This window comes from Manihot esculenta, chromosome 14 (genome assembly GCF_001659605.2).
Source record: "Manihot esculenta cultivar AM560-2 chromosome 14, M.esculenta_v8, whole genome shotgun sequence".
In the NCBI taxonomy this organism is placed as follows: Eukaryota; Viridiplantae; Streptophyta; class Magnoliopsida; order Malpighiales; family Euphorbiaceae; genus Manihot; species Manihot esculenta.
Window position 1 is genome coordinate 3,372,245 of NC_035174.2, and position 25,152 is coordinate 3,397,396.

Genomic DNA, 25,152 nt, shown 5'->3' on the forward strand with positions numbered 1-25,152 from the left:
CAAGTTGGTTCCCATGCCTATCATTTTAGCACTGGTTTTTCTACATGTTTCATTTTCATATGGGCACATTGTATATGGACACGTAAGAATCTGTGAAAGCAACTGGATTTAGTGAGGGACCCTCCATCAGATGCAACTTGTTCATCAATTCTATCGATCAGTTTATTATTCATCAAGTGGAGATTACTAAATTACAATTTTGTTGTGATGGCTAAGTTCCTAAAATTTAGCTTACCATCAATTCTAAGCCTACCTTGCTCGTGTCCAAATCTTCATTTCACAAGGCAATTTCCGGTTGTCTTTTTTTTTTTTTTTTACTGAAGGATAAACATACACTTGCTGCAATTAGTGGAAATAATTTCTATAACATTTTTATTTCTTTGTGCACTAAGGGCAGCAAATAACCTTCCCACCTTCCCCTATCACTTCTTCAAGTTGGGTGTTGCAGGTTGGATATAATTATATTACTATTTATAATCCACAATATCAATGAATTTTAATTTTATTATATTGAGAGTTTGTGAAGTCTCGATTTCATATTTTTAGCTAAAGATATAAAGAATTCATAAATAATTTTGAAATTTAAATTTCAATCAACCAAGTATAATGCAACTCTTAATAGGGAATTATTACCTGCATTACGTTTCATAAATATCATAGTTATAGGATAAACACGTGTCATTGAACTGTTTGTTCAATGATTAAGATTTTGATTGAGATATTTTGCGTTACTGTACAATCTACAATGGGGAAGTCAAGGTAGTTCATCGTCGATCCCCTACTAAACTTTCACCAATCGTGTACTAACACGTCATTAAAACCGGCTTCCGCGGTAACGGTGACAGTTGCTCCTCGCAAAATATTACCTCCACCTCAGAAATCGCTGATGGGAAGTCAACAGAATCCGGCGACAATTCCGCTTTCTTCACTCTCCTTCTCTTTCTGCCGGTGTTTGCCGGAGGATCAGCCAGTCCAGCCTCCAGAGGAAAATTCAGGATTGCTTTTCTGCCTCTCAATCGGAATGCAGCGCAGTCATAAGCTTTTGCAGCATCTACATCACTGTCAAATGTTCCTAACCAAACCCGACTACCTTTGCGGTTCGGGTCACGGATCTCCGCCGCAAACTTTCCCCAAGGCCTTCTTCGTACCCCTCTGTAATGCTTCTTGTCTTCGTCATCCGTGGGCTTGGGATCCAACAGGGGTTCTGGCAGGGGATAATGCTCAGCAGAATCAGAACGCTCCGGAGATGTTGAATCTACAAGTTCGGTTTTTGGTCTGAAATTGCAGCTTTGATGGGTAGAGTGAGTGGTGGGAGATACAGGAGAGTAAGATTCTGAGGCGGAAAGACAATCATGGTACTCGAGTTTGATGGGTTGGAGATTACAGTTGAGAGAAGAGATATGAGAATCAAGATTACTGATAAAGACGTCAGTGGAACTGAAGTCTCCAAGAAGATGCTGTCTAATAAGCTCTAGAGCTGATGACTCATCTGGAGTTGGATTTGAGGTTGCCATTTCAGAATCTGAGCCAAAATATGAAAATTGCAAAAGCAAAATATAAAACTTAGCAAGAACTAAGAAGAGTTATGGAGTTGGGAAACAGCTGAGGGAAAATTAAATATGGAGAGAGCGTCCAATATCTGTGGGACTCCCACTGGGGCTGGCGCTGATGAATCAGTTGGCAGAAGTACGATGGTTTTAACCGTGGTTTTGGTTTGGGTGAGCTTATCCAGCTTCAGCTTCTATCCTCATTAATAGGACAGTTGTGATGGCTGTCGACTGCCCTAGAAAAAGACAATCAATCAAGCATTAGCACTCAGCCACGATATTCCTTTCCACCCACAAGTTGTCCCGCTTTTTTAATTTTTTTTTGCGCCAGAAGTTGACCCGCTTGGCGTCTCTGTTTTGGTTAAATGAATTAATCTATTCCTCACATATTTAATATACAGCTCCATAAAAATTTAATTAAATCTAATTTGATGTTTTTAAATAAAAAAAAAGCTAAAACATAGTTTTTAAGTTATTAAAGATGAGTTCAAATTCTATAATATTGGATTTGTTAAAGATTTATGAATTCAGTTTATATTTGAGTTTATGAACATATTTACAAATTAATTCATCAATAAATCTATTCGTAAACTAAACTCATCATCATAATTCAAAATCTATATAAATTTTTATGAATTAAATTTAAATATTTTAAAATTTAATTTTATATAATTTGATTATATTTTTATAGTTTACGGTTATTTTGTTAAGATTTAAAATTTTATTTTTATATAAGTTTATAATCTAATTTATATACCTATTTATTTAATTAAAATTATTTAATTTTAAATTAAAATTTATTATAATTTTAAATAAATTAAACTATTTATAAACTATTCAAAATTAAATTTAATAAAAATTTACCTTATTTAAACTCATTTACTAAACAAATCAATTTTAAATTTATTAATATTTAAATTCAAGTTTGGCTTGAGATAAAAAAAATTTTAATAAATCAAACTTAACCTTTTAAATTTAGTTCCTTTCAATTCGTTTACCCTCCATTTTGGATGGTCCTTCAAGATCTCACATCGATTATTGATGGATGTATGCATAAATTTCTATATTATAATAAATATTTATTAAAATTGTCACGTTTTAATTTAAATTCAATCGTTATAGTTTATATATGTGTTAACACTTAAAAAAAAAAGGTTTGATACTAAAAAATAAGTCAGTACGATTATTGTTGTATGGACAAAATTATAATTAAATTTATATACATTCGATTTAAATAAAAATTGTGGTTTTATGCTAAGTTTTGTAAGATGGACTCTTTATTTGATTTTCTTTGCAATCTTATTAACAAAAATGTGAACTTTTTTCCTTTTACCGCTTGCATGGGTTTGATTTATAAGTTGGTGCATAGTCAAAGCTTCACCAAAATCAGCATTGCAGATGTATGGAAAGGTTCTTAATTTGTGTTGTGATATGCAACTCCGGAGGCTTGAAGACCGAATCTCAAGACAACGATAAACCAAGGAGTTGTATTTACTATTTACTACCCTCTCTATATGCTCGTTCATCATTTTTTCCCTTTTTCTTTAATCTCCCCCGCGCTGAGTGTTCTTTGGGAGATGCCACTTACTTTGGTGAGAGTTGAGTTTTTCTTTCTTGAGCTTTGGGCCTTTTTATAATATATTTGTTATTTCCCTGGGCTTATACTTTTTTTTGTTTTTTTTATTAATGAATTCCATCTTCTAATTTAAAATATATATATATAAGGTAAAAAAATATATTATAATTCACTTTTTTATTTTAAATATGTGATTTAATTTATATTAAAATAATATATAATAAATAATAATAATTTTTATATACTATTAAAAAATATTAATATAATAAATAAAATATAATTATCAATTAAAAAATATAAAAATATAAATATTTTTTCACTCATTAATTTGATTTGTACTAAATTAATATTTGGTGATGACGATTGGGTCTTTTATATTTGAGAGCAAAATCAAACCTTAAAAAAAATACAGACTCAAGGTTTATCAGGCTTTTCTCAAGATGAATCAGTTCAATATTACGCATTTTAATCCGGTTAGAGAGATTAGGTTGGACAGACTTCACACGCGAACTCATCTGAAGGAAGCCGAACCTAGTGACATGACAAGAGGGAGGAAAGTAAATTAAGTCACCTTGCAACTCTGTCCACATGCGTGCCGAGATAATTAAATGGCCATCTAAAGTAGAGATAGTCTAACACATTTATACGTACTGACTTGATTGATAAAGATAAATAATACTAGAAAAAAACTGTTAGACATCACGAACAAAAAGAAAAGGGATTAAAGGGATATAACGTCTTATTTTCTATTCAATCTTATACAACTACGATAACTCTATTTTCTAAATATCAGATATCATTCTGTAACATAATTTTCATAAACTCTATCTTCACTTCAAAATTTACAATTTAATTTATATAATTTTTATTTCAATTTCTTTTATAATAATTAAAAATTATTATTAATTTCAATTTCTTTTATAATAATTAAAAATTATTATTATTTATTAATAATATAATATTATAAAATATTAACCATAATATAAAATGAGCTTTGTCGTCTGGTACCATCATATTTCTAATTTTATATGTAGCGCATTGGTTTATTGATGCAAACAATTTAAAATTTGTTGGGAACAACTTGGACCCGAAAAGCTTAATCTTCCCATTTTTAATGTTACATTTGCCTCTCACTTTTCCACCCGCTACCAGAACAACACTCAATTACTCCACAAAACTGCTTTTTCCCCATTAATAACTACACATTTAATTACTTCCCAGCAAAACTCCATTTCAATATATGAATTAAATGAAAGAACGAATACAATCTCTCAATCATAAAAGTCCTACTTATACACACGCATACACCTGATTGCCACCCCCTTCCCCCTAAATTTCCTAATTTCCGCTTCTTTTTTTCTTTTATTTTAATTTTTGGCCTTCTGATTGATCATTTCCCAATCCAAAGAAGGTCCAAACAATTCGTCAATGCCCCCTTCTTCTCACGCAACCATCACTCTAGAATACCCCATTCCCATCGAAGGGTGTGGAGATAACGGCGATAACGGCGGTACATTAAATATCCCCATCTTTTCCTCATCCCAAAACCCCTTCCAACTCGACGGCGTTAAGGGATCCGTCGTCTCCGGCGAAGGCTTTTCCGTCTTTATTATCTTATTATTATTCATATTATTGCTGCTCTCCAAGGCCTTTGTCTCCTCAATCTTCCTTTTCTTCTCATTGTTGTTGTTATTATCATTCTTACTATGATCATACTTATTATCTGTCACCGTCGATTCAGATTCAGATTCTTGTTGAGAATTAACTGAATTGCCAATTTCAAGAGGAAAATTGAGGATCGCCTTACTTCCACGCAATCTAAAGGCAGCAGTATCATAAGCTTTAGCAGCTTCTATAGCGGTATCAAATGTCCCCAGCCATACACGAGCACCTTTCTTATTAGGATCGCGAATCTCCGCTGCATATTTTCCCCACGGCCTGCAGCGAACACCTCTGTAATGCTTTCCTCCACTAGAATCCGACCTGTTATTCTCAGTTGCTACTGGCTGCTGATGAGGGACAGCGTTCACGGTTGCTGGAGGGGGTATCGAAATTTGACTCATGGTTGGTTTCCGCTGGCTCAAACTGGAAGATTTATGAGGCTTGGACTCAGACTTGTGAGGTTGGTGTGGCAGATCAAGGCAATCAAATTCTTGGGTTTCAGTTTTAGAAGAGTGATAAGTGGAGGTGTAGCTGCAGAAAGTATCAAGACTGCAGATGAAATTATCCATGGAAGCGCAGTCAGCGTCAGTAAGGAGGTGGTGCGTAATGCGGTCCAAAGTTGAGACTTGGTGTGGAGAGGCCATGGGAGAGATTAGAGAAGCGTGCGGCTTGTATATCGGGTGGAAATAAAAGAGAGAAAGGAGAAATAATTTGAGTGGAAAAGGAAGAGTGAGGGCATATAAATAATAGAAGATTTGAGGAAAGTTGATTTCGTGGGAGTTTCTTAAGGCTTAAGCGGGTGGGAGGGAGGAAGCATCCGCAGCCTTGTTTTGTATTTTAGTAGAATATTTGTTAATTAATAATGCTTGCGTGGAGAGCCAATGCTACGTATATAACTTAAACGACATGCTTCCTTGCTTCTTCCACCATAATGTCACTACAAATTAGGGAAAATTCTTACGGCATTAAGATATAAACGGTTAGTTATTTTTATACATAGAATTTATATATATATATATTATACTATATTTTGATTTGATTTATATTATTCCATTACCATAATTTTTATTTATTTTAAAATATTATTCATTTTTATTTAATATATAAATTTACTATTATAATTTTACTAAATGACAAAAACAAATCTCGTTATTCAATACAGAAAGAAAGAAAAGTTCCTTTCTTTCGTGTTTTTTTTTATAGCCATTTCTATAGGTCTACTCTTTCGAATAAGAGAAGGCTTTTTATTCAACAGACGAATTTTGTTGATTTATAATTATAAAATAAAAAAAATGTGTCATTTGAATAAATCAAAATAAAATTATTTTCGTAGTTTGACTAAAAGATAAAGTTAATATTTTTTTTTTTTAATAAAGAATCAGTGATTTCAATATTTGCATTCTTATTTTTAATTTTATCAAAGCACATAAATTATTGAGGAGATAAAAATTGATGCAAGTTATATTATCTTTTAATTTTTGAATTTCATATGTTACATTTATATATTATTTTTGTATAGCCAATGACTAAATTGATTTTGAGAAATTCTCTTTGTAAGTGATTGAGTTATTTGAATGATAACGATTAACAATCGTTGTAAATATTTTACTTCGCTTCATTTTAGCAGCTTTATGATTTAGCTTTTGCTAAAGATAAAAGTAATTAAGTTGACGGAAAAATGAAAATTGTTATTAAACCAGTTTCTCTCAGCTGCAGGGGCGGAGGGAGGGTGTGGCAAGAACATGTATCGTACCGGCGACTGAAAAATATTTTGAAGGGAATAAAGGTACCGCAGGGGCGCAGTCGGTGGTGTCGCAGCAATACCCTATCAGAAGGGAAGCTTCTACTCCACCACTGCTCAGCCGTATAATTTTTTTTAAAAAAGTAAAAATTAATATATTATCTGTAGCATTGCATGCACTGGGTTGACGGCAAACCAATTTAATTATGAGGAGGTTCAATGAATGTAACGAAAATGCTAACTATCTCAATTATATTTTCAGACGGATGATGAACATGACGTTAATTAAATCCCATGCAAATTTCTCTCATTATAAAAAATATTTTTAAAATAAATTAAAACTTTATTTATTACAGAAAATAGTTTATATTTAAAAATAAAATATATTAATAAATTTATATGTGAGGGTATTAATAAAATTTTTAAAGTGAATAAAAAGAAAAAATTATTTTTTTTTAAATTAGTACTAAATATTTTCCGTAAAATATTTTTTATTAACTAAAATACTAAATATTTTCTGTAAAATAAACATTTAAAATTAATACTTTCTGCCGACAAGAAATTGAACATTATGTATTAATTTTCATCTCAAAAAGGAAATTTGATTTTTGCACATGTCTTTTTATTAAAGCTATGTAAAAATATATTATTATAACTTTTTTTATTGAAATTTTAATTTTTTATTAATAGATATATAAATCAACGTACACAAATTTTTCAGAGTTGAAATTTGATCAAAATCTGCAACTCTGTAGACCAAGTTTCAAAAGGCATGAGGTTTGAATTTTGACTTTAGGGGCTTTTGTTGTAACTGAAAAGATCATACTTTTCAAAATTGGCTTTTGAAAATTGAAATATAAAGTTGGGATGGATATAAAAGCTTTAAACGAAGTTGCCTCGTTGGTGACTGCTTGGAGCAGAGGAGATGGTGGTGATGATGCAATCCACATGTGGACCCCTTTTATCCATTTCGTGTGGTGTCCCCTAGCACCCGTGTTTAATTTCGGCAGTGGGTCCTCCAACTCTGCCTTTGTCTAACCAAAAAAAATTCATCAGTTCATCATTTGATTTAAGAAAAAAAAATGTATTTAAATTTTTAAAAAATTTATTAATAATTTTTTTATTAATTTTAATCGTTAAAAATTATAAAAAAATTTAAAATATGATTAATAATAATAAACTTTTATAAAATTAAAAGATCAAATTAATGATTTCTTTTAAAATTATACAAATTAAATAGTAAATTATTTAATATTTAAAATTAATCAACTTATTAATAAATAGATTTTTTAAAATTTCATTAATATTTTAATATTTTTACAATTAAATAATTAATTAATCAATGAATTTCTAATTTTTCCTTATCTTTAATCAGACAGTGACCCTTTCTCCATTCAAATTTTTTGAATCATTTATAAATATCATAAACGACATTCTTTGATTATGATGGATTGACATTGTGAATTCTATTCACATGTTCTAATTCTTAACTAAGGTTAGATTTGTATTACGAAAAAAATATTTTTTAAGAAAATATTTTTTAATATTTGAAATATTTAAAAATTTTAATCAATAAAAAATATTTTATTGATAAAAGAAAAATAAATCATGTTTTAATATTTTAAAATCTACATTTATATATAAATTTATTAATAAATTTTATTTTTAAAATTAAATTTGAATGATAAAAAATAAATTATTTTATTAAAAAATATTTTTCAAATACAAATTATTTCTCACGATGAATGAAAATTAAAATCCACTTAATGCAATAACAATATATATATATATATATATATATATATATATATATATATATATATAGTCTTCCATAGTTTTTTTTAATAAAATTTTAAAAACTATCCGCATGGTAACAAAAAAAAAGCTACTCCTAAAAAAGTCATTTTAAAAGGAAGATGTTACATTGTATATAAAATGCGATTTAAATCGAAAATATCGATTGAATTAAATTAATTTAAAATTTTAATTTAATTTTTTATTTATTTAAAAATTTAATTTAATTTTTTATTTATTTTAATTGGATGGATTTAATTTTTAATTTTAAAAATTTTAATTATTTTAATTTGATTTAATTTTAATTAAAAAAAATAAAAATAATCAAATCGATCTGATTAGTGATAATAGTATATTATTTTTAATAATATTAAGAGATTAGATAAATTAAAATATTTTAATTAAATTTTAAAATATTAAAAATAAAGTGTAAAAATAAAAATTTATTAAAAATTTAAATCCATCAAATCAAACAGAATCAACTCGAATCAGATTGGTTTGATTCGATTCGATTTCTAACTAAAATAAATTCAATTTAATTTTTATAAATATCAAAATTATAATTTTTAATTTATTTAGTTCGGTTCAATTTTAAATTTGTATATATATATATATATATATATATAACCGTTAAATTATATTTAATTATTATTTAAAATAAAATTTAAAAATATATATATATATTTAGCAAAAACTTATTAATTAATATCTAATTTTAAAAAATACATTAAAATATTTTTAATATTTTAAAAATTTTATTAATTAATATCTCTATTAATTTTAATATTTAGATAATATAAAAAAAACTTAAAATACTTTTAATATAAAATAATTAATTAATAAATTTGTTATAAAATTAAGTGTAATACCCGGCTTGAGTCCGGCATCGGAATTTCTGTAGACCGGCGGAATCTCTGTCGGAACCCTCGAGAAGGGTAAGACATAAGTGTTCATGTGTGTTTTAAGAGTTTTGAATGGTTTTAAGTGTTAAAGGAAAGAGTGTTGAAAGAAAAGCAATAAGGGAGAAATGCAAAGGTTCGAAGGTCACTTTCGGCCGCCGAAGGTCACTTTCGGATTCACGTTCGGCTGCCGAAGGTGGTCTGGCCAGCCACCTATAAAAAGGGCCAAGGGTCGGTGGAGGGAGGCTATTGCTCCTCCACTTGCAGCCAGAGGTGAGTTCAAGCCCCTCTCACGTTGACTTTCATGATTTTCATGATTTCCTTCAAATCTTTCCAAGATTTTAAGAGTTTTGATGATTTTTGAAGGTTTTAAGCAAAAAGAGCAAAGTTTGAAGCGTGGAGCTTTGAGAAGGGATTTCTCCATATCTCCACGTTAGGATTCTTCATCCTCAAGTTCTTTAAGAGGTAAGTGAAGATCCAGAACGTCTTTGAAGGATTTTGACGGTTTTATGGGAGTTGTATAGTTAGTATGCATGTATAGGGTGTTGATTGAGGTTTTGCATGAGTTTGGTGTTTCAGCATGTTAAGTGTTGTTTGCAGTGTTTGTTTGAGGTTTTAGGAGAGTTTTAGACCTCTTTATGCATGTTTGAGGGTATGTGCTAGTTGGGAGTAGTTGTTTTGCATGTTGAGGGGGGTTTTGTGCAAGTTTGCATGAAACAGAGCAAGGTTCTGTCCACTGGACACAACCAGGTTCGGCCGCCAAAGGAGGGTTCGGCCGCCGAACATGCTTGGAGGTGGTTTCGGCTGCCAAAGCTTGCCCCCGCAATTTGGGACTTTCGTCTCTGGAGGCAAGGTTTGGCCGCCGAAGGTGCCGCTGAAGGTGAGGGACTTTCGTCTCTGGAGAGCCTTTTGGCCTCCGAACCTTGCCCCCGAAGGGTTTCGGCCGCCGAAGAAAGAAGTTCGGCCGCCGAACATGCATGAGTTTCGTCTCTGGAGTGGGGTTTTGGCCGCTGAACCTGCCGCCGAAAGTATCCTGTCCAGCCTTCTTTTGCATGTGTTATGTGATTGTTTTAGGATCTTTTAGAGGGCTTTTGGGGAGTTTTTTAGAGATGTTCTTGAGTTCGTTTGGTCCCTCATTTGAGTCCACCTATGTAGGTACGGATCAGAGGAATCAGGGAGGTCAGCAGTGAGTCCAGTTTCAGAACTTGCAGAGAATGTATGATCATGTATGGAATGTCACAGGTACACAGACAGGATAGCAGGCTTACTACGGGTCCCGGCGACCTTAAGTCGATCTGGATCCTAGTGCCGGTAGCAGTTCGATTTTCGGGCTGTTACATTAAGAATTAATTATTGAAATATTAATTAATAAAAAAGATTATTAATTTTTTAAAATTAATAGAATGAATATTTTTATAAATTAAATAATAAATATTTGTATATTTAATTAGTGTATATCGATTTTTAAAGGAGAAAACCGTAGGTAGCTTGAGTAGGAGGCGAGCAGTCAGCGTCAGGGTTTAGAGGAGAAATCAAAATGTTAAAGTAGTGTACACAAAGTCTAATTTAGTTCCTTAATTCTGCGGTACTCCTTGACCTATCACATTTACAAGGTTACGTAAAATGCTACGGCTTTTCATCCCTCTGAAATCATGGATATCCAAATACTCTTTAATTATCTAACCGGTTTAGTTCGGTGTAAAGTGAATTAAATTAGAATTTGAGATTCCATCGTTTATTTTTTTAAAAAAATATATAATTAAAAAATAATATTTTTTATTCAAAATTTTAATATTTAATATTTAAAAAATTTTATTAAAAAAACTATTAATTACTTTAAATCATTTAATATCTGTAATTTTAATTACATAAATTATTTATTTGTTATTATTTCAAATATTAATACTATTTAGTCATTCCAATTAAAGTTAAAATAAACTTATCGAAATTTTTTTAATAGAAAAATTAATTTTATAAAATATAAAAATATTTTAATTGAATAATTTGAAAATAATAAATAAATAAATTTTTTAAAAAATTCAAAAATCTTATAATAATTCTCCCAAACATATATATAAAACAAACATGCAATGGGTCTATTTTATCATTCAAAACTTTTTTTGCCCTTTTGGTATCGAGGCTCCAGAGCTGTGTTCCTAGCTCTTCAACTCCAAGTACTTCTACTCTTGTCAAGTCATTGCATTAACGAACAGGAGAAAAAAGAGAGAAACCCTCTCGGGTAGAGGAGAAAGAAATGGTGAGGTAGAAGCCAGTTTTGCGATTCTGCAAGGAATTTCGGTTCGTTTGCTTTTCTTTGTTTTTGGGTAAGGACGGCGCTGTCATCCTTGGTTTCCATCATGAATGGCAGTGCTGACTTATTTTGGATTTTATTTTTATTGTTTTTGTTTTAAATGTTTAAGATGCTTTCTTTTGTGAGGGATGACTGTTTTCTCAGGCTTATTGGGTTTGGTGGCTCGCTTTCGACTACAGGAAAGGCTTTTAGTTGCTGCGACGCTGTATCCTGAAATAGCCCCGTTACGTCCGGAGTTTCACGCTCCCGTTGGGCTCTCCGGCGTCTCCTTCATGCACACTATGGTTCTGCTATGGGTTGCTTTTGATCTGTCTACTTCTCCAATTTTCAGATGTGGTTTGCATACTGGTTTATGCCCTAACTAGTTCAGGTTATCATTGGTGATCCGTGTTGATCGGCGATGCTGTGGCGTAGATTGCTTTGATTGGTGATGCTGCTGACGATTCCTAGTGGTGCATTGTTGTGTATCAATTTCAGGTGGTGCCTCATTTTCCTGTGAATGGTTTGAGTTGAATTAGACTTATTGATTTGGGTTGGGCTGAGTCTTAATTTTAGATTGATTTATGATTGATTTTGGTCTATTTTTCTAGTTCAGATTGAGATTTTTATCTGATTTTTTTTAGATTGTATATTGTTCTTAATTTTCTCTGTATTCCGTCTTTCAAGCTCTTGATAAATGCAATCTACACTTGGCATTGATAAAAAAAAGAAAAAGAACTCGAAGGACTTCTCATTTGTTTTTCCCTTTTTTTGGCCTCTCATTGGTTTAAAAAACAATCGATTTTTTTATAACAATTTTTTTTTTCTTTTTGAAATAGGGGTTGGGGGAGTCGAACCTTAGACCTTTCAAGGCTACAGGATGCACTTTCCACTAGGCTAAGCCTTGAAGTGCACAATTTATTTTTTGAAAGTACAATTAATCATGATTTCAATATATTTAATTGATCTATATATGAATTTGAAAGAAATAAAACTGTATTAATATGAAGTGGTATTTCTCAAAAGCAATGATAAAGTAAGTATAGAATTTATACTTGAAGTTGAATGGTTTAGGGAAACGAAAACTTCCTGAATACTTAGACGATTATATTTTTCTTTAGAATTAATGGTCCAAAAAATTATAAACCTTGTCGCTTTAATAATTTTATTATTTTTCATGTATCTAATTAGAACAAATCACTAATATTATAATCTTAAATTAAATTCAAATCAAAACCAAATCATAATGTTTTTTTTTTATCCCAAGTTAAAACAGAAAAAAAAATAAAATTAAATGTTGCAGTTATGCCTAAGAGATTAATTAGAGTCACTTGGTAATGTAGAGGTTGGAGTTGTTTTGAACAACCTCAAATTGGACAATAACAAACGTGTCTTTGGACCGAACCTCTTTATTGCATGCAACCCCTGCATGACAATCTCCTTTACACGTGCCTCCCCTCTCTTCAACACGTGCCATCCTTATCTGGATTCCGGATCCCCTCTCTCTCTATATATATCACCTTCTCCGTCTCTCACAAAACTCCATCATCTACACTGCACAAATCAATCACTGTTTTTATTTTCGTCAATGGCCGAGCAACAAGCATTGCAGCAGCACGACCAGCCACCACGAAAGTCCTACCAGGTGGTGAAGGCAGCAACTGCGGCCACAGCTGGTGGATCTCTGCTACTTCTTTCTGGTTTAGTGGTGGTTGGTACGGTCATTGCGATCACCATAGCTACTCCATTGCTGGTCATTTGCAGCCCGGTTATTGTCCCTGCGATCATCGCAGTTGGTCTCATAATCACAGGGTTCTTGACCTCAGGAGGTTTCGGCGTAGCATCAGTCTTCATCTTGACATGGATTTATAGGTAATAATTCATTTTGTTAAGGAAGTCTAGCTAGCTAGGTCTCGTGATTATTCTAACAAGTGGAGGGTTGCAGGTATGTAACTGGGAAGAAGCCACCGGGCGCGGAAAGTCTGGAGCAGGCACGGCTGAAACTGGCGGGTAAGGCACGAGAAATTAAGGACAAAGCGGAGCAGTTTGGGCATCAAGCAACTGGTCAACAGACATAGAAGATCCGGTCCACTTCCATCTCTGCCCTTATACATGGAGAAACAATAATACAGATATCATTAAAGATTGGGGTGGAGAAGCATGGCTTTGATTTAGATGTGTATGAGTGGTGATTAATTATAAATCAAGGCCATTTCTTGTTTGTGGTGTTAATTTGGCATTTGGGTTGCTTTTTTTTTTTTCCTTTTTTTGTGTATGTGCTTTAAAATAATTTATTTGTTTTATTGTCTGGAGTCTCTGTAATGAAGTCTTTTATTTCTTGGATTTGTGTAGTAATAGTCTATTGATTTGGGTATTACATATGATCAATATCTCGCCCCAGAAGGATCAGTTTTTAATTAAAGTTGGGTAGAGTCACCTGTCACTAGGGTACAGTGATCTTAATATAGGATCATGTGTGTAATAACTTTTCCTAGTCCTAATAGTCCTGTGTCCTTTTTAAGTATAGGACAGCGGCGTCTACAAATGACGTCTTGTGTTTTCTTTTATACTTCAGCGGCTCTAGTCTCTTCTATATCAAATTAAGTTGTCAAATCTTATCGGGGTCGAGAGGCTAATTCTTATCCGTATTGGATTTTTATACGTTCAATTACTTATTAAATTTGCAAGGTAACATTATTATTTAGTACAGATCAAGATAGTTTTTTTTTAATGTTTTTAGAATAAAGTTCTATTAAATTTGAGAGATTGTTTAGTCTTAAACATGCGAGAACAGGTACATGCAAGAATCAAGAAATTTCCTTGCGGGCACTAGAAATTTCCCTTTATCGCATATAATGAATCATTCATCGGGACTTGGAGCTCCGAGACGCGTTCAGATTTGGCCCTCGTCGTATTAGATAGACCGATTTTTTGCCGGATTATTCTCTCCCCCTCGATAGGCTCTTCTTTTTTTATTCGACTTAAATTATGATCATTTGTAAAATTGATCATTTATTTTGTCTGCAATTCTTAGTTATTTACCAGGTGGGTAAAATAGAAATTTACTACTGATTCCAACATATTTTTTGAATTATATATTTTTAGGGAAAAGCATAATCACCGAACTCGTATAATAATTGTAGTCATTGGTACCGACCTGTCAACTTTTTTCTTAATCTTAACTTATTATAAGGTCAAGGGACGAGTTGATTGTACAAATTGCATGCGCATGTAAAAGCCTCTAGAGTTGATAAGACGTGTATCTACTCTTCAAAGGGGTTTTGAAAGACGCAGAATATGATATAAACAGACACTGATCGAGATGGGGGATAGGGATCTTGATTTTGAGCGTGAATTTCTTCACAACTTGATACAGACACAAACAATAAGATTGCAATAATCTAAATGAGGATTAACGAAGCTGGAGAGGAGTAGTTGATCTAACTATAGGGCTGGATGAGCAGGAAATTAAACAAGAAGAAAGCAAAATCAATAGGAGAAATTAAAATACATCAAACATATAAAAGAGAAGAAGGAAATAGAGCTGAGCAGCGGTGAGAAAGGGCTGGCAACAAGCATTAAAATCAACATTCATTCCTGTATATGTGCATCAACTTGACAGTCCAACTGTGCAATAACGGCAAGCGAATATGGTTCTACAGTTTGCAAGAGTGAGCTACTGTTTAAGGGATGCAATTATTCTGACAATTAAGAAGGAAATAAGTATAACTGTATTCAGAAAGGTAGAATTTAAAATAAAAAAAAATTAATCAAGGACAAAAAATTTTTAACCACATTTCTTTTCAGATGGAACTTGGCCCAACAAATCATATATTAACATGGAAGAGAGGCCGCAAAACGTTACTCATACTATCCATATTCACTATTGGATGTAATGATTATGAAATCATCATAAGAAGATATTATCGTATGACATAATGAAAGGACGTTTGAAATGTCAAATGCATAAACAGTGAATTATAACAAATACTCAATTGTCCAGATTTTGATATGCTTTGAAATCATTTTATAAGCTAAATACGGTACCAAGTCACAAGAAGAGAAAGGTAGGAATGACCTCTATAAGTTTCCTCATGATCAGAGCATGATAAGGAAGCTTTTCCTCTCTGCTTTTTCACTCATTCAATGCCCAACAAAACGTATCATCACCCTAAGTTTTTGCAGCATCTGGGACCTGCTTTTGGTATTGCTCAAGGGTAATACTACACTTGTTCATGGTACGGGCATCAAGGAGACCATGATTCCATAATTTTATCATAAACAACTTCCAACACCTACCAACCAAAAGTGAAATCATATCTAGAACGCAAGTGAAGGATTTATCATTTAAAGGTGAAACAAAATACTTGCTACCAGCTGCAAATAGTGGAATCCAGAAACAGAAACAATAAAGGGACAAGAAACAGCTAAAGTGGACTGTATATCGAAGCACATTCTAAATAAATTACCAGAGTAGCGCTGGGGCTCGGGCAAGATCATGCCCGTGTAATCTCGAGAATGCCTCACATGCCCAAGGTATATGACCATCTGCCAACACTCTGCCACCATGGAAAACAAATAACAGAAAATGAAAGCCAGAAATGTATATTCAGACAATAATTTGAAAATGCTCAATTAGAGCCAAACATGAAAGCATAAAACAAATAACAGAAATGAAAGCCAGAAATGCTCATAACTTTGGACAAACCAAAAATGAAGAAACACAAGTATATCATCTAGTTGCATTTAATTCATACCTCATATACGTACATTAGCAAAATAAATAGTCTCTCATAAAAAGCATTCTTACATGAATTCAAAGAAGCAGCAAGTGTCGTAGGCAAAAATAAATCAGTAATACAAGGGCCACATCAACCAAAAGAGAAAAGAAAGATGCCCATGGCAGTCGGGCAAACATGATATGATGATAACCAAGATTACGGCTCTAATTAGAGCCAAAAATCAAAATGTATCAAATCAAATAGCTGGTAATTAGCATTGGTGGTTGAGGCTTTTTCCCAAAGGACCCAAAACAAACCAACCAGTCTACCACATTACAAGCTCCAGAAAAGATTATGCATTGCACAGCATTTCTCCATTGTTTCAAGTCCAGGACCTCCATGTCACAAAATATAGGCTAATATAGCATCAAGGCTAAACTTACCTGGGGTTTGCTTTGATTAAATTTTCATATTGGAAAGAAATGGAAAAAGATGATTACCGCTGCTTCCTCACAAAGGAGTTCCATAAGTGCATCATTTGCTTTTCGTCTTTAGTAACATCCACAAAATCATCAAGCATCTAGAGCATAAAGAGAAGAAAATTATAGCACAGAACTAATCAAGAGGGCCAAAATATACAAAAACACATTTCTACAAGTGCATGATAGAAAGTAACAAGTCCTGTAACAATAAAAGCATACCCTTCTATCTTCAAAATCTGCAACATCATCATCGACTTCATCCTCACTATCCCGATCTGACAGTACTTGCTCAATTGTCATTGGCTTCAAACAAAAAAATCATTTATAAAATGTCCAAGCATATTAACTTATTACTTTATATATCAAAGCATTGCCATGACCCTATTTGGCACTTCCAAAAAGAAAAAGACATTAACTTATGATAATTCCGCAAGAATTACCACTGTATTATTGCCCATATCCACATAAGCAGCTTGACTTTCATAATTCATCCCATTGCAATAGTTAAAAGCAAAATCCATTACTGTCAGTTTGTCAGTAAGCCAGAATAAAAGCTTTAAGATATTCTAAATTACCTTTCAAGACATCCACAATCAATATTGACGTTTCAAAATATGCATCTGCAATATTTCTATATCCAAGAAACACAATTTCCAGAATGCCAAATGGATTTTAAAGTAGGCAAATGATATATAATAATAGGCTCTCTAAAATCTGCCATCTGTAAATGTAAGGCGTACTCCAAAACATACTTTTGCCAGATTTAGGTTAGATCAACTTCAAGCAACATTATAAAAGCAGACATTAGCATAATAGGATGACAATTTAATAATATACACATTAACACCAAACAAATGCAAAAAATGAACAGTAATTAAATGACAAGGTCACTAGTCACCTGGGCTCTATGTGAGTGGAAGAACTGTCGTTTGTGAAGAAGGGTGCGGCTGAAAACAGAAAACATACCAATTTATATCTAGATTCATCGCCAGCAATTTCAAAGTACATTGAAAATTGAATAGCCAATTCTTTCAGCCAACAATTCAACTTAATGTATACAGCACACAAAATCCTCCATCATGTTTTCCTTATTAAATTAGACCATTAGAGCCTAAATTATTAAAAAAGGACATGTAAGAATTTTCAAGAATAAATCAAACATACTTTCTCAGGTCAGACCGTTCAATAGATAATTTTCTTGTCTTCGCAAATTGCAACATGGCAGGGGGTGAAAAATTGTTCCCAGATGCCGAATGAACACAATCAGGATCAGGATATGCTTGAATTGCAGATCCCGAAGCCCCAACATCATCAAAGCTGCAAGGAACATGTTCTGTACCTGCTACAGCACCAATGTTGGCATTAGGGAAATCCTTCCTGCCTGAGATGCACATATATGAAACAAGTCATAAACTAAAAAGAAATGATCCCATAGAAAGCTTCTTACAAAATAGAAGCAGGGAAACACTCCCAGTGAATCTATTTGAAATAACTGAAGAAAGGAGTTTTGATCATATCACAGATAAGTAGTGCCATCTTAGATGTATTCACATTTCCTACTCAAAACAAAAACCTTGCAACTGACAAAAAGATAAGCAAGGCAGTCATCTAATGAGTTCATTTTTCTGTCCATGTTAGCCTGTCAATGTTGGCAGCTCATGGCTCTCAACTAGTGATTTGAGTCCCAAATTAAAAATGATTTGAGATATGTTGATTTTACAATCCACAGCCTATTACAGAAGAAAAATCTCACCAAATAAAAAAGAATAAAATAAATGAAGCAAGGAACAAAGCGAGAATGGAGAAAAGAAACTGAATGGAAAAACTCATTCTTTAAATTACCATCAGTCTTATCGAGGATACAAGAGGCCCTCAGACGCATGTTCGATTCAAGGGTGAATGGATGTACATGCCTAGCATTTTGAACAAGCTTCTTGTGTATTTTGTGCTTTGGCTTCTTTGAGCTGCAAAGAAATACACACCCCATTTCAGTCTACTGCAATCTCAATATCCAAACAAATGGCATAGAGCCAACAAAACTTAGGAATTCAAGTACGAAAGAGTTTCCAACTTACCAAAAGAAAAATGTTTGTTGTTTTGGATCAACACCATGAGCAACAATCTGAATAAAGCATACTTGTAAATAAAATCCAGCAACAACAATAGATATTAACATCTAGCAGTTTGCATGTGCACAGAACAGTCCCATCAATTTCATACTTTAACAGACTGATTTTAGATCTGGAACAAGCTCTTGGTGCTGGTAGATCAAATAATGCCAGCTTACAGTAGGTACTTTCCAATATTAAGCATTTAGGACTCTCTACTGGCAAAGTAACATTGTACTTCTCCATTTCTCAAAAAAAAAAAAAACCGTATTTCTCCAAAATTCACAAATTCAGGGAGAGAAGATTTTTTACCTCAGATCTCCAGATATCTGTCTTCACCGATATATTTACAGCTTGAAACTCTTCAGTTACCTAAATATCGAAGGCATTAATAGTCATAGTTCAGAAAACATTAATGACCAAAATGCTTAAAGATTCCTGAAGATTACCAACCCAAAATTCAAAGTTGAAGAGATCATGTGATGAAGGCAAATGATATCTTAGACCCTAAGGATAAATCCAGAAAAAGAAAAAATGTAAGGATCCAATGAGAAAGGGCAGCCAAAGGATAAATGAAGGGAACAGACACAAATCAAGAAAAGCAAAGAAGAAAGAGCATCACGAAATAAAAGTTCAGAGTTATGATTTCAATTTGATTGCAAAGAACAAATAAAAACAAGATCAGAAATCAAGAACACTCATACCTTAAAACTTGCACATTTAACCAAGCAGAATGGGCATGAAAAATTTTCAGTTACTGCAAAACAGATAACTAAGTTAGTAGATCATACTATTTGGAAGAACCAAAATCCAAAGCAAAAAAAATACATATTATCCAAACAGCCATGAGAGGAAGATCCCTAATCAAGGATCTAAAAAGTTTGGAAGTGCAAATCCATACTTCTCAAAGGATGAAAATCCCAAAGTCAGACAAATGACCCTATATCTTTTCTTCTCCTTGTTTTTGTTTGTACAGTTATAAGTATTTCATATTCAAAAGAAATTTATGCAGACAGAATTTGTTATCTGTAAAAACGGATCTCTAATTCACTAATTCGTAGGACAATATTGACTTTTTATATTTGAAAATGCTTCCAAAAGGATATTTGAAGTAGATGGTAATTGATTGAGTAATTCTTGATCATTATTTCTAGTATGAGCATCACATTCAATATTATACCTGTGATGAGTAGTACTAGTAAAACATTGATTCTCTGGTTGAGACCTAATTCAATCTTTATAAACTTCTCGAGCTAGCCCAAGCCATGATTTGAAATCTAATTAGCAATTATTTCCAGCCAATTTCACCAATGAAAATTAGAATATTAATGAAAAATTCTGGCTCAGGACAAATAGACCCAGATTTCCATGTGCCCTTTTTAATATATCGCTGTCATTATAATCCTAACGTTCCATATTCAAAGCTGGATAGAATTCCTAAGTTCTTAACAAGTCAAATCCAGATAAATTAAGGATGGATATCTTATGGCAGCTAATCATTTAGCTTTTTTAAAGCTTCCAAATACTGATCCACTATATGTTCAGAACAGCTGGTTTGGGTGGTCAATTAGTCACAACAGTTACTAAATTTTACAAGTATCACAGGCACCTCAGCAGCTGAACTCCTTTCAGGAAAACAAAACACTGGATATCACACAAGTAAAATATGATTGAACTGCATATCCTTAAATGGCTAAAAGTAAAGCCTCAGAAGATAGTAAATATAACTAAAAATAGTATGAAAAATACAAAATTACCAAAGAGAAGAACAAAGACAAAATTTGAACAAAGTACGATACAGAGAAATAAAAGAACAATGTACAGTACCTTCAGTCTTTTGCAACTTATTATTGTAATACCTATAGTTGAAGATGACATTTCCAGCCCTCAGCCTAAACAATACAAGTTCTGAAAACATTTATTATACACAGTTGGGCAAACATAGGATTCTCACATTACAAGTGACCCAAATCATGCAAATGCAAGAAAGGAGAAAGCAAGCAAGAATCAAATGATAAGCTTGAAAAGGAGGATGCTAAAGCTGAAGTTAAGGTGGGTCAAAGCTTACCGAATAATACGAGTAATATGAGATAATGATGAAGATGACATGTCACCACATGTGTACGAATGATATGGAGATTTTTCCTTAGCCCCAACCTCTTCTACAGAAATATTGACTTGAATGTGTTGTGATATATTCTTTGGAAACCCAAACAACCAAAAAATGACAAATTTGTTAGTGTGGCTCGCAAAATATATGGAGGGAAAGTAAAGAAATTCAAACTCAAAATTAAGACATTGAGGAGAGAACAAACCACAGTTTCTGAACTATATGGAAATTGAATTGAAAGGCATTTGTCATCATTGAAACAACTTAACTGCACAAGTAAAAAAATATTTGCTGATACAAAACTCATAATGCAAAAAGAATCTTTTGAATTCCAACAACAAAAAATAGCAACAAATGAACAATAGTATTTCTCCCAAACCACCTCAGGTTAGATAAAAGAAATTCAAGAAAGTGGAGCAAGCTTGGTAGCAGTCCTTTTACAAAGATCACACTAGGCTAGGTAAGGTTCATGGTGTAAACAATGTTGAAAGCCACACTGGTCACCTTCGCTAGTCAGATTAATAAACAGGACACAAGACCCGATGTTAGTTCAATTGTATGACTAATCAATCGTGTCAAAGAAATTGGTTTTAACCCAACTTACCCCAGTGAAGGAGCCAAGTCAGTACTTGGTGACCTAGCCTCTAGGCTGTGCTATTGGAGTGAAGTTGCTAAGGAGTAACTTCGTAAGTACACTTGGTCTTTTCTGTTCCAAGCAAAGTGGTACAATCAATGACATGAGTCGTTAATGAAGGGATAATACACTGCACCTCTCACAGTGCTAGAGGAATATCATTACAACTTATTTTGGAATTATCAGCTTGGTTTCTGAATCAATAGAAGGGGAGCCTAGCTGCAAAGGAAGTTTTGACTTAGTGGTCCCACTTTTTCACACTCAATATCTTAGCAATTCCACTTCATTAATCAAATTTATGGATGAATACATCTTATTTTTCTCTTCATATTCTACTAGATTATTACTATTACCCCTTCCCTAATCATCCAAGGGTATAAATCTAACACACTTTTGCTGTTAACGGTCCGAGTCATAAATTTCCCCCCATGCAGCAAAAAAACATACTTTGTGTTCAATGAAGATCGAAGTTAGAAAGATGTAATTTTTCCTTAATGCTTTCACCACTTGATATGCAGTTGGATACCAAATTTTTAACACAAAATAAAGAGAAGGAACAAGGAAAAGAAAGAAAAACAAAATCAAATAATAATTATCTAACCTTTAAGAAGCATGATTTCATGTCAACCTGAGATATCACCTCCCCCCTTTGTCCTAAACTCAAGTTTGAAGAGTTCTCCCATGACATATAGAGTGATTCCAGTGGTATTGTGCCTAACAGGCAGCATCCTCCAAAATTTGCTGATGTAAAATATAATTAAAACGAAAAAAAAAAAAAGGAAATTAAAAAGAAAATTTAAAAGATGACTCTTCATATAGAATGTGGGAGTTGCAGCATTCAACTTTCAAATGTTCTATGATAATTACATTTACTCTTCACCAACTATGACTAGGGCACATGCTAATCCAAACACTGTTGTACAATCCATTGTAGCACATCAAGATTCATTTAACCATGTGATAAATGAAAAGAAGAGTTTCAAATTGGTAAACATTATACCAATTTCACAATGATATATTATAAGGCACAATTAGGGAACAAAATTATATCTCATATGCAAATACTTCCATACCCAAATGACCTTTGCTCAAATGAATGCTATGCACAGGACTTTGGGCTCCAGCTGCAATACAAAAATAATAATCAGATGAAAATTCCCAATGAATATCATTGATAAATTCTTAAAAATCTATCATATGAATGCATACCAAAGCTAACAAACAAGAAAGCAAGTGAACCAGATTTGGCATCCAATGCTAACTTGTTAATCTCGGGGAAAACAAAATTTGCCTGAGCTGGGGTACTTCCATCAGCTCCGGAGAATTTGGTCAAAACACAAGCTCGACGAAAGCGATATACTGCAGAATACTTCATTTTGGAACGAAGAGCAAAAGTAAATCATAAAAAAGGTACAATAAACTGTAGAACAAAACCTCCAACGATAACAGAGAATGAAGAAGTAAACCCAAAAATATATTTCTATTTGGTTGGTTAATTAGACTTAAAAAGTAAAGAAAAGAAACAAAGAGATTCTTACCTCTGCAACCCCAATGTCAGAAAATGCTCTAGCCAATAAAATGTACAAAGGAAACAAACTACATGGTGAACTTCCATTTGCAGTCATAAAGGGAGAAATTGTCACTTGTATTCTACATGCGCAAACAAAAGAAACTTAGTACTCAAACTCATTTCTGTGCTAAATATTTTACTAAAGAAAAGAAACCACTCATGCAACTAAGAGTTGCCAGCACCATCAAAATGATGAGAAAATAAACAAATGAGAAGTAAATGAAAAGAAAATGCCATGTGACATTCCTTAGATTGAAAGTTTGGAGTTGTATGTTTTTGAAGCTTTATAAACTCTCCGAACTAATCCATAACAAAGAAACAAAACAAAATTTCCTGAGTGTTCTCAGTACAGAAACTCAAAAAATTCGACTCAGCATAAAAAATTATTACCTCTTTTTGTGCTTCGCTTGTATTTTGTAATTCAAACATCTTTGTAGAAATGATGGCTACATCAGAAACACAAACATGCAAAATTAGAAGGATGACATGTACTACAATAAGGAAATGGGGCATTGAGATATTCATATCCAAAGATTTTAGCTCAATACAAAGAAATCGAACACAGGACATTCATTTTGACACAATAAAATCTACAGTAATAATTATGATATGTTGGTTCAAACCAGATGAAATAGAACCAATAACCATGAAATAAAAGCTTAAGCATGGAAATGTCAACCCACTAAGTGCATTTACATTTCTTAAAGCGCGACGCTGGAGGATGTTGTAGAGTTCCACGGGCTTGCAATATATGGAAAGACTCTCTTCAGCAGCAATTTCCTCTTCTGCAGACAAATGCAGAGAATCATCTTCACAGCACATCTGATCCGTGCTTCTTGTATAGCTTCAATCACCCCCAAAGATAAAATAAAACAAGATCAGCTCATCACCATGTTAAGTGACTCAGAATGAAGAATCTCCATAAATTTCTGAGCGAAAAGATAATTCAAAAGAAGAGTTACTTACGATGAAGTTTCACGAGCCACTAAAGGGATGCTCGGCATTCTTGGTTACGCTATTTTCAGTGTATATATTTTCATAGCTAGATTGCTCTGCTAACTACAGTTTCACTAAGCCGAAAAAAATCCTCACTAAAACTGAGGTTAAGAAAATGTCTAATCTGAAACTGAGGAGAGCCTCGATTCGTGCATCATTTGCAGAGGGAAAAAAACCCTAAATCAAACCCTCGCTGCGGGGAGCTATAAGCTGTTTGGTTTCTGGTTCAATTTTCCAGGACTGAAAGTTGAGACGCGCTCGGTTTCTCTTTTTCTCAGTAGTGAACTATCGAGAAACTAAACGACACTAAACAGATTTCGAATCGGACCAAACGACACAGCGAGAGATAGATCAAACAGACACCGGAGAGATTTTACAAAAACAACGACGAGAACATAAATATTATTCGAAAAAAATATAATTAATGTAAATATTTCTTCGAAGTTATAATCGATTATTGTAAAATCTATGAAATTACAAAGATGAATAAATATGGTGCGAATGAAAAGATGGAATCCAAGTATGTGAGAGTGAGGGATATTAAATATGGATTTAAAGTATTAAATTTTTTTTTGTAGAATAGCGTAGTGAAATTGAGGATGAAGTGAAAGTTGAATTTTCTATGGAGATTTTAATAACAAGAACCAAGCAGGTCAAGATATAGTTGAGAAAATCAATTCTGATGGCTTAATCAAAAGAGTTTTGAAAAATCACATGACTCCTCTAACTGTTACTTTACGTCTCCAAGCAGGTCAAGATATAGTTGAGATTCATGCAATATTTGGATCGCAGGAAAATAATTTTTTTTTTTTTTAATTTTGTTTGGATGGAAAGAAAATGGAGTATAAAGAAAAATAAATATGAAATTACTATTTATTTTCTCTTCAATTTGAATTTAAAGAGAAAGTGAATGAGAATGAATATAATTATTTCTTTATCATTATAATTATTTATTTTTATTACAACTATAATGGATAAAATAATTATTTTACTATTTAAGAAGTTATTTTTCTCTCCTATTT

The 25,152-nt window shown here is 32.7% G+C and overlaps 4 protein-coding genes and 1 long non-coding RNA gene across 8 annotated transcripts; 2 read left to right on the forward strand and 3 right to left on the reverse strand.

The window, feature by feature from the left end:
• Positions 1 to 613: 613 nt before the first annotated feature.
• On the reverse strand, positions 614 to 1,836 carry LOC110631220 (ethylene-responsive transcription factor ERF106). Its single transcript, XM_021778971.2, has one exon. The coding sequence runs from the start codon at positions 1,512 to 1,514 to the stop codon at positions 804 to 806; it is 711 nt and encodes a 236-aa protein (XP_021634663.1). The 5' UTR covers positions 1,515 to 1,836; the 3' UTR covers positions 614 to 803.
• Positions 1,837 to 4,333: 2,497 nt separating this feature from the next.
• LOC110600617 (ethylene-responsive transcription factor ERF105) lies at positions 4,334 to 5,510 on the reverse strand. Its single transcript, XM_021737485.2, has one exon. The coding sequence runs from the start codon at positions 5,427 to 5,429 to the stop codon at positions 4,566 to 4,568; it is 864 nt and encodes a 287-aa protein (XP_021593177.1). The 5' UTR covers positions 5,430 to 5,510; the 3' UTR covers positions 4,334 to 4,565.
• A 5,843-nt stretch (positions 5,511 to 11,353) lies between these two features.
• Positions 11,354 to 12,075, forward strand: LOC122721731. Its single transcript, XR_006348491.1, has 2 exons — positions 11,354 to 11,543; positions 11,710 to 12,075. It is a non-coding gene; the product is annotated as an uncharacterized LOC122721731 (long non-coding RNA).
• Positions 12,076 to 12,973: 898 nt separating this feature from the next.
• On the forward strand, positions 12,974 to 13,741 carry LOC110631383 (oleosin 1). The gene is made up of 2 exons (XM_021779193.2): positions 12,974 to 13,381; positions 13,455 to 13,741. The coding sequence occupies exons 1-2, from the start codon at positions 13,098 to 13,100 to the stop codon at positions 13,585 to 13,587; spliced, it is 417 nt and encodes a 138-aa protein (XP_021634885.2). The 5' UTR covers positions 12,974 to 13,097; the 3' UTR covers positions 13,588 to 13,741.
• A 7-nt stretch (positions 13,742 to 13,748) lies between these two features.
• LOC110631382 (polycomb group protein EMBRYONIC FLOWER 2) lies at positions 13,749 to 24,948 on the reverse strand. Of its 4 annotated transcripts, none has more exons than XM_043950360.1 (21): positions 24,101 to 24,948; positions 23,831 to 23,978; positions 23,525 to 23,580; positions 23,103 to 23,214; positions 22,774 to 22,933; positions 22,638 to 22,688; positions 22,166 to 22,305; positions 21,136 to 21,198; positions 20,889 to 21,019; positions 20,648 to 20,712; positions 19,525 to 19,577; positions 19,274 to 19,327; positions 19,133 to 19,192; positions 18,788 to 18,834; positions 18,555 to 18,676; positions 17,877 to 18,093; positions 17,611 to 17,659; positions 16,932 to 17,015; positions 16,731 to 16,810; positions 15,979 to 16,068; positions 13,749 to 15,210 (listed from the first exon to the last, which is right to left on the reverse strand). In XM_043950360.1, coding segments are annotated over exons 1-21 (1,821 nt in total). In that variant the 5' UTR covers positions 24,139 to 24,948; the 3' UTR covers positions 13,749 to 15,209. The 4 variants fall into 4 exon arrangements, with proteins under 4 accessions (XP_043806295.1, XP_021634883.1, XP_021634881.1 ...); XM_021779191.2 differs by lacking the exon at positions 13,749 to 15,210 and adding an exon at positions 15,359 to 15,804 and having other exon boundaries at positions 17,877 to 18,054; positions 24,101 to 24,946; XM_021779189.2 differs by lacking the exon at positions 13,749 to 15,210 and adding an exon at positions 15,359 to 15,804 and having other exon boundaries at positions 24,101 to 24,946.
• Positions 24,949 to 25,152: the final 204 nt, after the last annotated feature.